This window comes from Anopheles ziemanni, chromosome 2, assembly GCF_943734765.1.
Source record: "Anopheles ziemanni chromosome 2, idAnoZiCoDA_A2_x.2, whole genome shotgun sequence".
Taxonomy (NCBI): Eukaryota; Metazoa; Arthropoda; class Insecta; order Diptera; family Culicidae; genus Anopheles; species Anopheles ziemanni.
Window position 1 is genome coordinate 39,778,715 of NC_080705.1, and position 16,205 is coordinate 39,794,919.

A 16,205-nucleotide genomic window follows, 5' to 3' on the forward strand; every position below is an offset into this window, starting at 1 on the left:
ACTTTGTAAATATAAAAGGTGAAAAAACTCAAATTCGCTCTTGTTTGCTTTGATGGCTAGCGGAATGATGGAGAGGTGCACCAAAAAGCCAAAAACCCCAAAAGATAGTCCACAAATATACTAAAAAGCTGTTGTTTAAAGATTTGAAAATTCTTCACAAATAAAACAAATGTAGCGTCTTCCGAAAAATTCTTCAAAAATAAAAACAAAGTTCTTTAAATCCTAAATTTGCATTGCGGTCAAAATGACCGCTATTTGAATTTGAGTGTAAAACATTTCTAGATGCCATACGAATTGTTGTTTAATTGTGGCAGAGTGGAAGCCTTCACCTGAAAGAATTATAGTATAATTTAATTCATTTTAAACGTGATATCTTTGCTTAATCAACCAATGGAGAGGACTAGGACATGGATATTTCCTTTTAAACAGGATAGGAATAAATTATAATACAAAAGACTACTTAACGCACAGTATAAATGCTGTCAGTCCTTCCGTTCGGTGACCCTGCGTCCTCTACCCTTTGCTAATTTTTTGTAATTAATTGTAAATTTAGACGTTATAAAGCCCTCGAGGCGAATAACAGTAAGAGCATAATAAAATAAAAAAAAAATAAATAAAAAACTTTTTGGCTAAAAACTATTTGAAACTTGTATGTAGTTCACATCGGCCGCTTTGTAATCGAGCGATATGCATTGTTGGTGCTAAAGAAAAACAAAGAATCTGTTTTTCCTTTTTGACCATTGACCCTTGTTCTTAAACATTTCCTTAAACTATCTTGTAAGATCCTTTTAACACTATGAACGGCGTTATTTAGCCAACTTACCCGTCCCATTTCTTTCAACTTGGTCAGCATGACCACAATCGTCGAGTTGTGTTCCCACAGCATGCGCCAGAAGTCCTCGGCAGTCTCCTGGAGCGGTCCTTGTGCGGCAATGTAAGCGTTACGGTAGCGGTAGCTGTTGGTCGAGAAAAACAAAGAGAGGCATGTTATGTAGAAGCAGGTTAGGGAGGATTTTTTAGAACGGAGCAGGCGAAACCTACCCATCGACCAAGCTGGCATTGATGTAGTCGCTGCCATCGACGCCACGGATCGGCGTGAGGCAGACGCGGGACGATTCGTACGGTAGGATGTGCACCAGGCGGTTTTTGTGCTTGTTGCAGGGCAGGTTGGCCGTGACGAAGCGCGTCGAGTCGGCCTTCACGTTCGACAGCTTCTTGAACTCCATTTCCATGCCGGTGATGTTCTCGCCCGGCTCCGTCTGCATCAGCTTCTGGATGTGGTTGTGCAGGCTGCGGGCCGGCACCTCCGTGTTGCCACAGATGACCGCCTCGAGCAGCGCGTCGTGGATGAAGATGTACTGGTCCTCGGTCTGCACCATGTAGTTGCGCTGGGCCCGCAGGCACGTCACGTGCCCGTAGATGTCGATCGTCTTCTCGTACTTCATGCGCTCGAGCATGGAGTCGATGACGATGTAGCAACCGGTACGGCCAACACCGGCCGAGCAGTGCACGATGATCGGACCGGACTCGGCGGGCGTGAGCGACTTGGTGCGCCGCAGGAACTGCAGGAACGGTGCCGGATGGTCGGGCACGCCGTGATCCGGCCAGGCCGTGAACTGCAGCTGTTTGATCTCGCGCCGCTCGTTGCTACCGTTGCGGTAGATCTGGAACGTGCGGATCGAGTAGGTGGCCAGCTCCTGCGTCTCGGTGATGGTCACCGTCATCGCGCCGTACACCTCGGTGCCGCGGGCGGGCCAGTACATGTCGCACTTGATGCGCGAGCGCTCCTCCAGCCGCGTCATCATCACGATCGTCGTCGACTTGAGCTCCCAGCACATGCGCCAGAAGTCACCGAACGTTTCCTGCAGCGGCCCCTGGGTGGCCACGTACGCGTTGTGCTTCCGGTAGCCGTCGCAGTAGTTCGCGTTGATGTAGTCCGAGCCGGCCAGATCGTCGACCGGCGGCAGGATCACGCGCGAGTGATCGTACGAGGTAACGTTGGCGTAGCGGTTCTTCTGCTTGTTCACCTCCATGTTCGAGTGGTCCCAGGTGAACTGCTGGCCCGGCTCGATGCTCTCGTACTCCTGGGAGAACTTGAGGTTATCGTTCGCCTTCAGCCGCTCGACGTGGTTGGTCAGCTCCGAGATTGGTATCGGCGGGTGGCTGATCATGCCGGGGGTCTGGAAGTTCAGTCGGCGCATATCGACCGGATCGGTGGGCGCCGGTCCGGCCCCGAGATCCGCCGCCATCAGCGGTCGTGTGACGGCCGCCTGGTCCGGCGCTTTGCACGGTTGCCTGCGGCGACGCACGAAGTACACCACCAGGAAGCACACGGACAGCACGAGCGCCGCTATGATCGGTCCGACCACCCACAGCATGGTGGGCTCCTCGCTCTTGCCTTTGATTAGTATCTCCGGGTCTTGCGGCACGTTCGGGTTGGGCCGGTGCGGCGGTTCCCCCGTCGGCGCCTCCTTCATATCGAGCGCCAGGAACTCGGAGAACGGACTCGACGTGTACAGGTGCTTCTGGGGCGTGTCGACGACGGCTCGGACAAAGATCCGATAGCGCTTACCGCGCTCCAGCTTCTTGTTGGTGAAGTTGTGGTTCGTCTCACCCGAGCCGAGGTGGAACGTGTACGGGATGTTGCGCTGCAGGAACATGGCGGCGATGTAGGGCGCGTTCGGGCGGTCCAGCTTCGGGCGCGCCGTCAGCAGCTCCTCGGTGAGGAACTGGTCCGGTATCTTGTGCAGGTTCGCCTTGTCCTCCGGCACCACGATGAGGTAGTAGTGCGAGATGGGACCGTACTCTTCCGAGGCCTGCGGCAGGATAACCTGGATCTCCTCGCCGTTCACCACGCCGTAGAAGTCCGGCTGCACCATCGGTTGCGGGGCGGCCATCTGGGTGGTGACGGTGATCTTGGCCGGCGGTTTGTACGTGTAGTCGGGCGGGATGGCACTCACGTTGACGAAGTACGTCGTGAACGGGGACAGCTCGTTGATGGTGTGCGACTTCGAGTGGCTCTTGAGGACGATCTCCTTGCGTGGCAGGAACTGCTTCTGCGAAATGCCCTGCGAGTCGACAAACTCCTTCACGGCGTCGAACGAGATCTTGTAGTTGATCGGATTCAACCGGATCGGAGGGCTCCAGTTGAGCGTCATGGAGTGCGTGCTGACGTCCTGGGCGCGCAGCTTCAGCGGCACGTCTTCCGGCTTCACCTTCACCGTGGCCTTCTCGCTCAGCTTCCCCAGGCCCGTCTTGTACATGGCGGCGATGGCGACCGCGTACTGCGCGTACTTCTCCAGGTTGATCAGATCGGCCGACTCGGTCACGCCGACCACCTTCGTTTGCCACTCGTCCAGGTCCTCGACGGCGGTCATGGTGTAGAAGATCTTGTACCCGACCAGCTTGCCGCGCGACGGAACCGGCTCCCACCACACCTCGACCGTCTGCTCGGAGGTGGCCACGGCCTGCACGGAGAACGGCGCTCGGCCCATATCTCGCTCCGTCGTGATGACCTGCTTCTCGCTGAACGGGCCGGCACCCTGCTTGGTGTAGGCGCGCACCCGCACGATGTAGTCGGTGCTCTCGTCCAGGTTCGTGAACACGGCCTTCCGGACGGTGGTGTTCCGCTCGGTACCGAGCCCGTGGTCGATCTTCTTGTGGAACTGAATGTCGTAGCGCGTAATCTGCCCATTCCGGTGCTCCCGGGTCGGTGGTTCCCAGGTGATGCACACCACGTCCGGGGTCTGGAAGCGGACGGCGATGTTCGTCGGTGGCCCGGTCGGCGATCCCTCCGGTGTTTGGAGATGCTTCACCGCCTCCTGCCCGATGCCGATGTGGTTCATGCCGGCCACCCGGAACTCGTACTCGACGCCCCGCTCCAGGTCGTTGATGCGCTTCACGTTCAGGTGCGTACCCTGGAGGATCTCCTCCTGCAGGGCCTGCTCGCGGACGCCCCAGCGGACTCGATACCCGCGCAGCTCGCCGTACGTCTGCTTTGGCCGTTCCCATTCCAGCTCGATCGACACGGTCGGATCGCGCTCCAGTATCTTCAGCGTCACCGTCGGACGTATCGGGACGCCGCCTGGTGTTTTTACCGATATCGGCGCACTGCGGTCACCGTCTCCCTTGCGCGTGAGGGCCGCCACCTGTACGGAATACTTCGTGTCCGGCTGCAGGCCCGTCACGTTGTACTCCAGCCCATCGACGACATCAAACTTCATTGGTTCGTTTAAAAGTCCTTTTCCCTGCGAAATAGAAGCAATGTGAAAGGTTGAAGAAGAGGCGAACACAAGTGATTCTAGATTTTTCGTCTAATGGCTTGCAACACATCAGAAACGAATTCTTGGATGATTGTTACTTTAAAATGTTATTCCAATTTTAGCCTGTTTCAATTTTAATTTAAGAAAATCGGTAACAATTTGGCTAGTGCGTAGTATTCTTTAGCAATTTTAAGGATTCTCTATGGAAAATAACGAGCTAAAAATCCAGGCGAACAATAATCAAACAGTAATAGAACGAACGGTAAAATTTTTGTTTCATTCGATACGTTACACTGAAAGTAATTTTAAAATAGTTTTTAAAGTGTCATTTTAAGTAGGGTAACAGCGAGAGTTTTAGCCCATAGATGTAATTTAGGCCTACTGGAAAGGAAATCAAAAACACAGGTTTCAAATAAAAATGCGTCTTAAAATGTTTTATAGTGCTGTTACCGATTTACTCTAATTTAATTCCAACTTTGGAAGCGATTGTATCAGCATTTTCATCGTTAAAATCTACGAAGCTGTCACTTTTTCAACCCATAATGTTGTAAGCAGATGAATTGAAATATAAGCAACCACTGCGAAAAAAATTGGAAGTATTTTTCTTAAATTTTGAGAGTTTCTAAAAATTATCTAAAAGTTACTTAATGTTTTTGAGCTCGATTTTTTTTTCTTTGTAAAAGAGGGCCAAAATAGATGCAAGGAAATCTGGTTTAGACTGAAACGAATTTTATATGCATTCTGTCACTGGTAACGGATTGTTATAGACATTCTAGAAGAAAATGCGATCATCGTGCAGAAAAGTGGATATCAAAATATCAAATTAAGTATTTAATCTCATTTATTCAACAATGGTAAAAGTAAATCTGAAAGCAATCTTCTGTTCCCTAGTCAGGTCCATCCTAGAGTATAATAGCGTTGTGTGGTCTCCATATGCCGAGACCTGGAAGACTCGGCTCGAAGCGATCCAGCGTAAATTTAGCAGAGTTGCGTTATGCCGGTTAAGATGGACCAGCAAACCAGACTATCATACTCGTTGTTTGTTATTAGGATTAGAAACTCTCGAGAAACGCCGCAACGATGCTCAGACTATGTTCATAACCGGTCTTTTCCTTGGTAACATTGACGCTCCAAAAATCCTCGATCAATTATCGATTTACATTCCACGGCCTAGTCTTAGACAGCGCCCCTTTCTGCTGGTCGATACTACAAACTCTCTATATGCCTACAACAGCCCAATTTTACGTATGATGAGACAATTTAATACTGACTATAGTTTCATAGACTTCGACCTACCGCTAAGAACCATTAAAAACCAGCTCAGGTATAGATATGTTATGCGTTCGTCCTAAAACTGTTAAATGTGCACTAATGTAATATCTCACCCGGACATGTTAAGCCAACAATGGCGGACATGTACTAACAAAATAAATAACTAAATAAATAAATAAATAAATAAATAAATAGCAGTTTCTTAATTATTTAAAAGATTATTTAAATCATTAAATACATTAAATAAACATTTTTTTTAAGTGGGCCAAAACTGGTACACAAGTGGGCCAAAATAGAAACAAAGTGGGCCAAAATAGCGACAAAAGTGAGTTAAAAAACTGTTAATTTCACTGAAGACATCAAATAATCTAAAAAATATGAATTTTATTGCATGCTTAGATAGCTACTTTACATTAGAATACCAAGTGTATCGTTATATGATCGATACAATGAGTACAACGATTTCAATCGTGGTGATCCTCCACTAGTTGGGCCAAAACTGGATGTTTTACCCTATCATTTAATTTTCTTTGACAAAATCTTTGGCTAATAACAATTGCAGCACCAGCAATAAAACATTTAGCATAGTTTGCAGGTAGTGTTATTCATCGGATGGAAGCACGCTCCTATTTGTAGTTTGTACCAACACAAAACAATTTTGTAAGTGAAACATTTATTAAAGGCGAAAATAAAATCTTCGTATCTTCAACCTACATCACTGTGTTAAACCTATTAAATTTTTTATAATGTATGACGGTTGGTTAAATCAGCATTTTATTGGGTAGAAAGTTAAATACTGAGGTTTGGAAATGACTAACTTTAGATTTTTCTCAATCAAAATGCAACATTTGAAACTGCTTTCTACCTCTCCGTATCTAAATCTAAGGGTTAATGAAAGGAAGCTCGACACACTTACCTCGTCCCTCATTTCCTGCACGTGTATGTGATAGCCCCGGATAATGCCGTTGCGGTTTTTCTCCTTCGGCGGCTTCCACGTGACGTAGATGGTGGTCGAGTTGACCGGGCTCGCCTTAACGTCCTGCGGATCGCCGGGCACTGTGGAGTGCGGGGCGACGGTGTGGTGGCGTGTATGGGAACAAGAGGAAAATGTTAGCGAACTGCGGCAGCAACGTGTGTTCATCGACGCACAATAGAGAAACACGAAATGAAAGGTATCAAATAAAACTATCTACGTTATATGCTCGAGACGCGGCATTATTATACAGTATACAATCGCGGTAACGCAAAGAACTCAGGATAGAACCAAACTGGACCAAATAATCAGATACAGAAGCTTGTTGGTTGGTCGCCGAAAGCATAATCATATGAGCGAGCGTCCCTCGGCTAATCCCCACTCCTGGCGAGGCAGGAAAAGTGAATTTCGGAGCTCTTTTTACGTTTTTGGAGTATTGAACCCGGTTCCGAAACGAACCCGGTTTTCGGTGATTAAATAATAAAGATGTCATAAGAAGGTGAACCCCGGGGTCTGGTCTCGCCCATTCCCCTCCCAATCACCACCGAACGTCAGGGATTCCCGGGTCAGATGGAAAGTAGAAAAGGGTCATTGGTGCGTTGCTATTTTCCCTTTTCGCTTCGATTGAAGCGTAAATATTCCTTTCGGAGCGGGATTTTCGGGAACCCTCGTGCCTTTACCACCTATTTCAAGTGGCACACACACACACACCCAAACACCGGGTGGAATAGTCGGCTTCGATTTTGGCCACTTTCGCAATCCTGTACATCCATTCTGCTGACCGGGGAAAACATTTGGAATTCCTTGCAGGTGCGAACGATGAACCGAAGTAACCGTGCTCTCCGTGGTGGTTACTGAATCAGCGGTTTACCGTCCACCCGGTGATGGTGTGCAATTCAAGCAGGTTCATGTGTGCCGGTGGTAGAAACCCCCTCGAACAAAAAAAAAAAAAAAAGCACGAGGTTGTAAAACCCTGACGGCGGTGCGTGATGGGTTGGTTAAATTATCTTGCAACTTCTTATCTTGTCCAAGACTGGGATGAAAAAAAAATCAAGCTCGATCGAAATGATTCCTTTCGCTTCTTCTAACCCATTTTTCGCCCTACCCTGGTGATGACATTAGAGAGACAATTTCTTTGCAAACCAACTTTCACCGGCGTTGCAAGACACGTTCGTCCGATGCGAGGATGCTTCAAAGTTTTATCGCGACGTTCGTTTCTTTCTTTTCCCACGGACGGAGGGAAATCTTAATCCCTACCGGCAAAAGCGGCGGAAAAGTGCCAGGGGGGGGGATGGGAAGTTTCCACCTTCGGTAAGTGAGCGAATGATGAAAGTTTGAATGGACCAGCAACGGCAAACAGTTGGCAATCGGCAGCATTGTCGTCGGGGCGTGACGGGGACGTTCGTTTTCGCAACTACTTCCGACGGTTGTAAAGCTGGCGGCTACGACCTGGGTGAGTCTGTGTGCGTGTGTGTGTCAGTGTGTGAGACTCCGGACAGGAAATTGTGGTCACACGATCAACGCTGGCCTCCCTCGCGGGATGGCGGGACAAGGGGAGGGGAAATTGACTCGACTGAAGCGTCGTAACGAGTTTAGAATGAACTGAATAATGATGTTGCTTTGGGGACCACCCGTTTCGTCCGATCGCCACAACCTTATCCTGCCCCGGAACGTTCACCGTCTGTTTCGAGGAAGCCCACGGACATCGGGCTACCGCTGGTCGAGTGCTTATTTTTCCTGGATCCCCGTCAGTTGGTTCCGGGAACTAAAGGACACACCAGGATGTTCCGCTCGCGGACAATGGGGAAAACGGGGAATAAAAGGACTTGCGGGTGGAAGATGACACAGCAGCATGAACTCGTACGCATTGGAGGATAACAAGAAAGGTAAAAGTAAGCGAAAGCGGAACTCCTTCAATCCGGCAGCGAAGCAACTGGTTGGCCGTCCGCTTGGCAAGTGAGGTGGCGCTTCGAGAGAAAGTGGAAAAAGTGGGTTTTGATGTGAGTCCAAAGTTGGAGTTAATGTTTCTTCCCGGAACACATTCACACAGCCGGGCTTATGACGTGATGTTCTGGAACTTGGCCACACAAAAAGGCGCACAATTGAAATCACTTGCACTGATTATAATTACACGTGATAGTTGGCTTCGGAGCATTTCTCGTCATTACGCTTGCTGATGCAGGGAAGAGGATTACAGTAATCTTAATAATGAAGCAGAATAACTTTGCGGAATGGAGCTCCGAATGGCCGACTGGGAATTTTACGCTTCTATTTCAAGTCCTATTCGTAATTATAGACATGTTGGTATTTGATGTATCAAAAGTAATCAAAAATTGAGTTTTTTTAAACAAAAAAATTAACTTCATTTATAAAACTATTCGAGTTATTTTATATCCATACTACATATCAAAAATACTACTGGAAATCTAACCAGTCTAACGTATCGAAACTGACATTCGGTACAAAGCAAAAATGAACTTTAACATAAAAATACTTGTTTTTGAAACCAACTGTTGAGAAAGAAGAATCAAATAAATGTTTAAAAGACTGATTTTGCAACCAACTGTTGAGAAAGAAGGATCAAATTAATGTTTTAACACCTTTGGAACGTTATAATATATGCCAATCTAACTGAAATAACTTTTGAAATAAAAATTCGTTAAACCCACTATACTATGATGACATGTTTTTTGAGTTAAGAACAGCTGTAACTTACAATTTGAAAATATGCTTTGAGAGAGTTAAGTATCCATATGTATTGAAATTTGCAATAAAGTAATAAAATACGGGTGGCCCAATTATATTTAAAATATTATCGGCAATCGTGAATTCCAAACCAAAGTCCAGTAACTTTGTTTCTTCTTCCCCCGATTGTGTTAAGCAAAAAGATTACTAAAAACAATCCTCGAGACAAGCAGTAAAGCTCATATTTCGACTAAATAACCAGAATAAAGCATAGAACAATAGAACCTGTGGTATTCAATTTTCGATCCAGCTTACTCTGGATGAACCAAAGTTAAATTCCATTTTAACTTCAAATACCTCCATATCTTGTATTAAGATTCTCTCCTACTGAGAAACATGCAAATTAAATATTTTACTGTCTCAATTGCAATTAAATTTAGGTCGAATAAAAATCCTATAACATAATGCACGGATTTCGAATTCCTTCAATATGGTAAACGAGTTGAACAGATAAAACGCACTTAGATTTAATGGAGAAGATCGAGCATAGTTCATTAGATCAATGAAGTAGTCGCCCATTTTCTCTCCTTCTCAGCCTTCAGTGCAGTTAAATTTATGTGCAGCTTCGAATTCCAGTGCGATTACCTTCTGGATACTTTCTTCCCATCTGACCATCTCGAACATTAAAAAAAACCTACCGCTATTGCTGGACCAAAACTAACCCGAACGATGTCTGAACATAAAGGACAGGAGCTTTCACCGAAACCGTTACCTCGGCGGAATATAAATAGTCACCTTTATCGTCCGTTCGTCGGATACAAATTAGGCATTATTGAGCTATCTCGGGCGACCGAGCACGACCTTAAACCTCTCATAGGAAAGAAAAGCGGTGGCCATTAAAATCTACGCCGTGCTTTGCCAATCTTGCGCTCAGTCCTTCAGCGAGAAGGACTGTCCGTTGCACGATAAGACGATAATGCCGGCCACGCGAAGGGCAATGCGGCAGCGGTTGGATATGAGAGAAACCGACAATTGTCCGCCATGTCGGCAGGTTCGATCGGAGGCGACGACTTTCAGGCGAGGGACAAGGGGACCGCAAAAGAGAAAAATCTCCAAGAAAGAATGGCTTCGATAAGGTTTTATCCGAGCCGCGGGTGCGCACCCGCGTTACGGAGAATGGCTTTTCTTTCTGCTCGCCCAAGCAAACGTCGATCGAACGCCACATTTACCAAGCGCTGCAGTGAACAGCGAGGGCGCGCTGCATGCCAGTGCTGGGGGAGGTTCCAGCTTGCGGAGCAAATCCTGCCGTTGACGGTGCAGGATTTCTTTCTCCTCCAGCTCCGGAGCCAAACCCATTAGGAAAATAGTTCTCGTACCGTTTTCCACGGCAAATATGGTATTACTGCGGTTTCGGTTACTATTCTCGAGTTCCGGGGCGGGGACGGGGTGAAAAGAGGGTTTGTTGCAGTATCGTGAGTGCGGGAAAAGTTTGCAGGTTGGGCTGGGGGGAAGGTTATAACCCGGGAGGCATATGAAACAAAACCGTAGAACAACAGTATCGTAGAAACTCTCCGTGAGACAAGCGAGCAGCATTGTATTTAATGCGCTTCGTTTCTCACACCGGCTTAGCAGTCGTCGCCATTGTGTGTGTGAGTGTGTATATATATGGGAACCCTTTCCGTTGATTCGCGGAGGTCACCATGCACACTTGCCGTGCAGCACGTTGCTGAGTGGATCCATTTCCCAGCAGCTTACCAAAATACGGTCTGTTGCATCGAATTTTGCTGCAAGCGGAAAACTCGCAAGTTGCTTTCTTGCAAACGAAAAAAAGAAGCACAACCAACGGAAGGTGTAGGAAACCAGGTCACAATGGGATACTTTTGCCCGAACTTGGATAATCTGATCTACTTAAAAAAGTAGATGAAAAGACGAAACGGGTTTCGCAGCGTTTGCAAACTCCGATCGTAAGGATTCGGCGAAATGTGTCCATTTATCATAAACATAAACGCTGTGTGGAACACAAGCGATATGGGAATTGCACAATTTTTACACAACTTTTGTGTCGCCTTTTTTTGCTGTAAAAATAATTCGATGTTGTAGTGTAAACAAGGGAGAAACGAGTGGGAAAAGGGTAGCTTCTAGCAAAGACATAACCTCCATCTGGAACACGTATTTTGTTATTTTTCCAACCAAATTTAACACCTCATTGTGAATTTAAAAACACATGTTTCCGGGTTTGTCCGTAGTGCGGCAGAGGCAACGTTTAGCAGGCCACCGGAAATCGGACGAACCGCCGCGGGTTGCAAAACGGGGAGACATTGTCGCTTCTTCCGGGTCTAGGTCGTAGATGCAACGTTCCGAGTGGGAATTTTTCTGCTTCCTTTTATTTTTTTTGGGACAGCACAATACATGTATAGATAGCAATCGACCGGGACGACGGGGACGGGGTCCTCAATGTTGCAACATCTTCTTGGCCGGTCGTTTGGCGCACGGAACACGGTGTTGCTAACGTGCACGATAATATGTGAATCGGATCGGATACCGCCCGGCGAAGGCTAGGTGCAGTGTTGAAGAAAAACGGGCCACCCCTTCCAATGGAGGAGGGAGGAAGAGATGTTTCCTGGGGCGAAGAAAACTGCACAACGGGAGGGCGATTTTCTAAAGTAAAGTTTGCGCCGACGTGGCACATTTTTAGATGATTTTTGTCCCCCGGGCAGAATTTAAACTTCTGTCTTGCATTCCCACCGGTGTCTTGTGGCGCTCGTTGTTCGCTCGACAAGGTTTTTTTCGGGCGGATTTTTGTTTTTTTTTGTCCAACGCTTGGACGAACTTACGTCGACAATTTTCCCAGACCCAGCGTTCCCGGCGGGGACATTCGGGATCTGTGTTCTTGCGCGGCGCCGTACACTTTTAAACCTTCGCCAGCGTTACACCGTACCGTATAGCAACTTTGGGCGCGTTGTTGCGAAAGGTTCACTTTTAATGTAAAATGTGTATCTCGAAACTCGGCCATGATCAATATGGGTTTCATGAACAGGCACAACTGTTTTCGCGTCAACTTTTCCGCCACCCGACGCTCTGACGCTATCGATTTGTGTTCACCGTTGCTGGTACATACTTTAAATGCGATTTTCAATCCAATCCCCTCAGCTTTCACTTAAACGTTTCCGACAAGGATTAAGCTAGCGTTACACTCTTTAAAGAATGGTAGCAACGAATGCTGCGGAAGCAGCTAATTGCGGTTTATACATTTCCCCCAAGTGGAATAGGACATTTCCCTATTTACTTCATTCTACTTCCCCCACACTACTCCTTGAGAAATCGGACAAAATTTGGCTGGAAAGAAATCAAAAACTGTCAAAAAACGAGAGGAAGAAAAGTTCCACTGCAGCGTGTTGGAGTAATGGATGTTAACAAGAGAAAAAGAGAGGGAGAGAAGAGAGCTGATTGTTTGGAATATAATTAACATCCTCCGGGACGCACAGTTTTTCTTCGGGGGCGTGGAAAAAAACTTGTATTATCAAAAAACAAACGAGCATAAACACTTCCAAATTTTATTTGTTTGCAAAAATAGGGTTAGTAGAAAAATGTCACAAAAATTGCTATGGTTTCTGGTTGAAAATGTTGTAAAATATCTTTATTTCTACGCCTACAAAAAGAGGAAAGCTACAAAATGCAAAAAGGCACAAATTTGCTACCGAAAAATATCGATTTCAGGTGCGGCGAGGTGTTTGTAAACTGTAAATAAATTCGGCCCCGTCGCCTTTAGTTGTCCAGATAATTACAATTACAGAACCGGGTTGCAAAAAAAACCCTTCGCATACCGAAACAAAAAGAACGGGACCGATCGCGATTCGATAAGAAACAAGGCAAAGCAGAAAATCGAAGCTAAAAGGGGATCTTTTACATCAAAAGGAATAAAAGAGGTTTTTAGGAAAGGTGAAATACCAAGGTGTTGGGCACGGATGATACTATCCGAAAATCGTAACGGGATACTGTTGTCCGTTGAGGACTCGAGCAGAAGGAGGATTGGATAGGGGAGACAAACAGACAACACACCTACCTACAGCCAAAAATCAAAAACTCGCATTTCCGGTACAACCAAAAATCAAAGCCAAAAAGAAAAGGTTCCAAAATTGATATCACTTGGCCTGCTGGGTGGGATTATCTTTGGGTTTGGTTGGGTTTTTAGTTGATGTTGGCACTACCTATCGGTGTCTCGCGTCGAAGAAACATTGTTATGTTGTTATTACGAGGTCTGGGACCTCGGAACAGTTTTCCGATTTGTTTTTGGACCAACATAAAAAGCCGATGAAAAGCCGTGGCCATTGGGAGTTAGATATCAAAAAGTGGTGAATTTTTATCTCAAACACCCTCTCTGAAACCCTGCGAAATTTTGTAGGAAGAGTACGACGCCCTATCATATTTCCCATCGTCAATGAAACACGGTTTAATAAAGTCTTCGGTCGGAAAGTGTGATTCTGCAGGAACGAGTTTAATAGCAACAGCCGAACACTGGTGGTTCGCATTAAAAACAATATTGTGTAACGAAGAGTTCGTTCGCCTGATGAAACGGATATTAATTTAGCTGATTCTTAAATTTGATTTTCCATTTTCCATTTATGATAGCAAAGAGATTCCTTACGTTTCACTGACGCAAATGATTGCTTCTGGGTTTTGTGGTAGGTTTACCGGCGGCTCTACGGATGGCTCTCGAGAGTCAGTTACATCGAGCGAGCGCTAGCTGCACAGTGCATGCCAAGAACAATGTACTAAACTAACGAGAACACTTCACCGGCAGAGGATTATCCCGGACCCGGTCGATAAGAACCCATTGAAAGGATAGCACCAGGGAAAGGAGGCGGCTCAAACGTATCGTACATTCTTTGCAATTCATTTTATGTTTCGTTACCCTTTCGTACCGACAACAACATCAACTTCCAGCCACTATATTTCCGGGGCAATATCGGGCGAACGGGCTCGATCGAACACAAATACGCACATTCTCGGGGACCGGAGTGGCTAACGAAGGAACTCATCCAGGAGTCATCCACCCAAGGCTTCGCTGCCAAGTGTAACGGAATAATCAACACTTGCCCAGGGTTCGATGCTGGCGAATCCGGTCTATGGTTGGGCTGGCCCGAGACCCGGTGTTCCGGTGCCGGACACGTCCCTTTGCACGTCCCAGGGCTTGTGTTAAAAGATTAAAATAGCTCGAATGTGAACATTCCAAATTAAATGAAGCCTGCGACTGCCTCCCCAAGGAGGCCGGATCTGCTACCAGTCGGTGCTATCGACCTGCCTTCTCCTGGTCGTATGTTTGGGTTCGAATCCAAACAGAGCAGTGGTTCGACACGAGTTTCATGTGACGCTGATGGGAAGATGCTGCTGGACAGCCGGCTGGCAGTGGTCTCGAGTCCGGAGTTTAGGAGTTGAATCGATTCGCCCAGTAACTGATAGTGCACCCGGGAGCCGTAGCAGTTGGATTGCCGTTCGGAAATTATGTACTTCTTCGTGCCGACGGCCATCCGGTGTCCCCAACCTTCCGCCCGATGCCTTCGAATGGCCCCGGGACCGGGTCCGCAATCGGTTGCTCACATCGTGCCGTCGAATAGGCACGGACACCATTATTATGTCACCGCAATAAAATCCGGCACCAGATCACGTTCCGGTTTGGGTTTCCGGCGGGATTTCCGGATGTGTGCCGGGCCGGGACTTGCCTTCGATGCCATCGATGTCGCCGCTGTTCGATTCCGCACGCTTGCCGATTCTCGTCGGCGTCTCACACGGCATGTGCCAAACTAGCCGACAATCGATGCAGGAATGTAAATGCCGCTCGTGCTTGTAAGTAATTATATCATTTTATTATCAGTTTATCACATTTGCATGTTGCCCCTCACACACGCAGACACACACACACACACACACACGTGTTGGAATCTAACTGCGTTAAGAAAACCCCACTCCCGGTTCGATCTTGTCCTCTCGTTAGCTTCTAGATGAAACCAACAAAATCACACACCGAACCAAACCAAACCGAAGGGCTGCGGCGTTTGAGTGCAACGGCGAGCTAATGAAGCCATTTAAATGCCGCACGGTTTTTCCCGGCCGCACACTTGCAAGGAGTTTTCCCTCCCCGTGAACCTCCCCGGCGTTACGTGTCGGGCCGCTTTTCGGCACTCCTACGTGAAGTCCTCCGCTGCATCGGAACGTGCCCGGAAGGTGGGTGTGTATGTATTGGAGAGTTTTCCTGCTGCGAATCCCGGCGTGGATGCAAGATGCCGTATACCCTCCTGCCGCCCTGCCAGGGGGTGGGGGAATAATTTTAGACAAAAAAGTGCACAATTGTGTTTGATTTATTGTGGCCTCGGCAACCGTTTTGCATATTCCAAGTGTGTGTGCTTAAGCAATTGATTAGGGATGCAAATGCAATCCGACGCGCGACGCGGGACCGGGAAAGTGCGATCCATTCGATTATGCACGAGTGTGTGTATAATTTAATTAGCAAATTGAATGGCTATTAATAACAGCCCATTTGGTGGCACTTTAATGCGTTTACAGTATGTAGTTTTTCGCCGAATTGGGACCCGTTACGTGACTGCATCGAGGAATGTAATGGTGACGGCTTTTGGTACCTGGAGAATCTACTGTATCGTCCCTGTCCCTGTGTACTTCAAAAGAGAAGAAAAATGGGAAAGAAATGGTGGAACTATTTTAATTGAAGTATGCATTAGTAATTCGTAGCGTTGATCACAGTCGAACGAGGAGCACATTTCAAAGCGTTCAATGGAATGACGCTTTTTCATCATTGTTTCTGATGCTTTACCATAATGGGTCTTTAGAGACATTTAATAACGCACCCCAACGAAATTTATCGCGCTCCAATGAATCTCCAATTTAAATCATATCGTTTGTGCATGTTGGATAGATACCTGTTAGAACAAGTTATATATTTGGTATGCTGATTTACGGCATGCCAATTCACTTAGTTTAATCTTCAGAAAAGTTATGGA

The 16,205-nt window shown here is 46.9% G+C and overlaps 1 protein-coding gene across 1 annotated transcript in view; it reads right to left on the bottom strand.

Annotated features, from left to right (window-relative positions):
* LOC131293552 (tyrosine-protein phosphatase Lar) overlaps positions 1-16,205 on the bottom strand; it is a 152,970-nt gene that overhangs the window by 950 nt on the left and 135,815 nt on the right. Inside the window, exons 14-16 of the mRNA XM_058321629.1 lie at positions 6,451-6,590; positions 1,042-4,247; positions 824-956 (exon numbers count right to left, since the gene is read on the bottom strand). Coding sequence (XP_058177612.1) covers positions 824-956; positions 1,042-4,247; positions 6,451-6,590 — 3,479 coding nt within the window. The remainder of the gene's footprint in view (positions 1-823; positions 957-1,041; positions 4,248-6,450; positions 6,591-16,205) is intronic.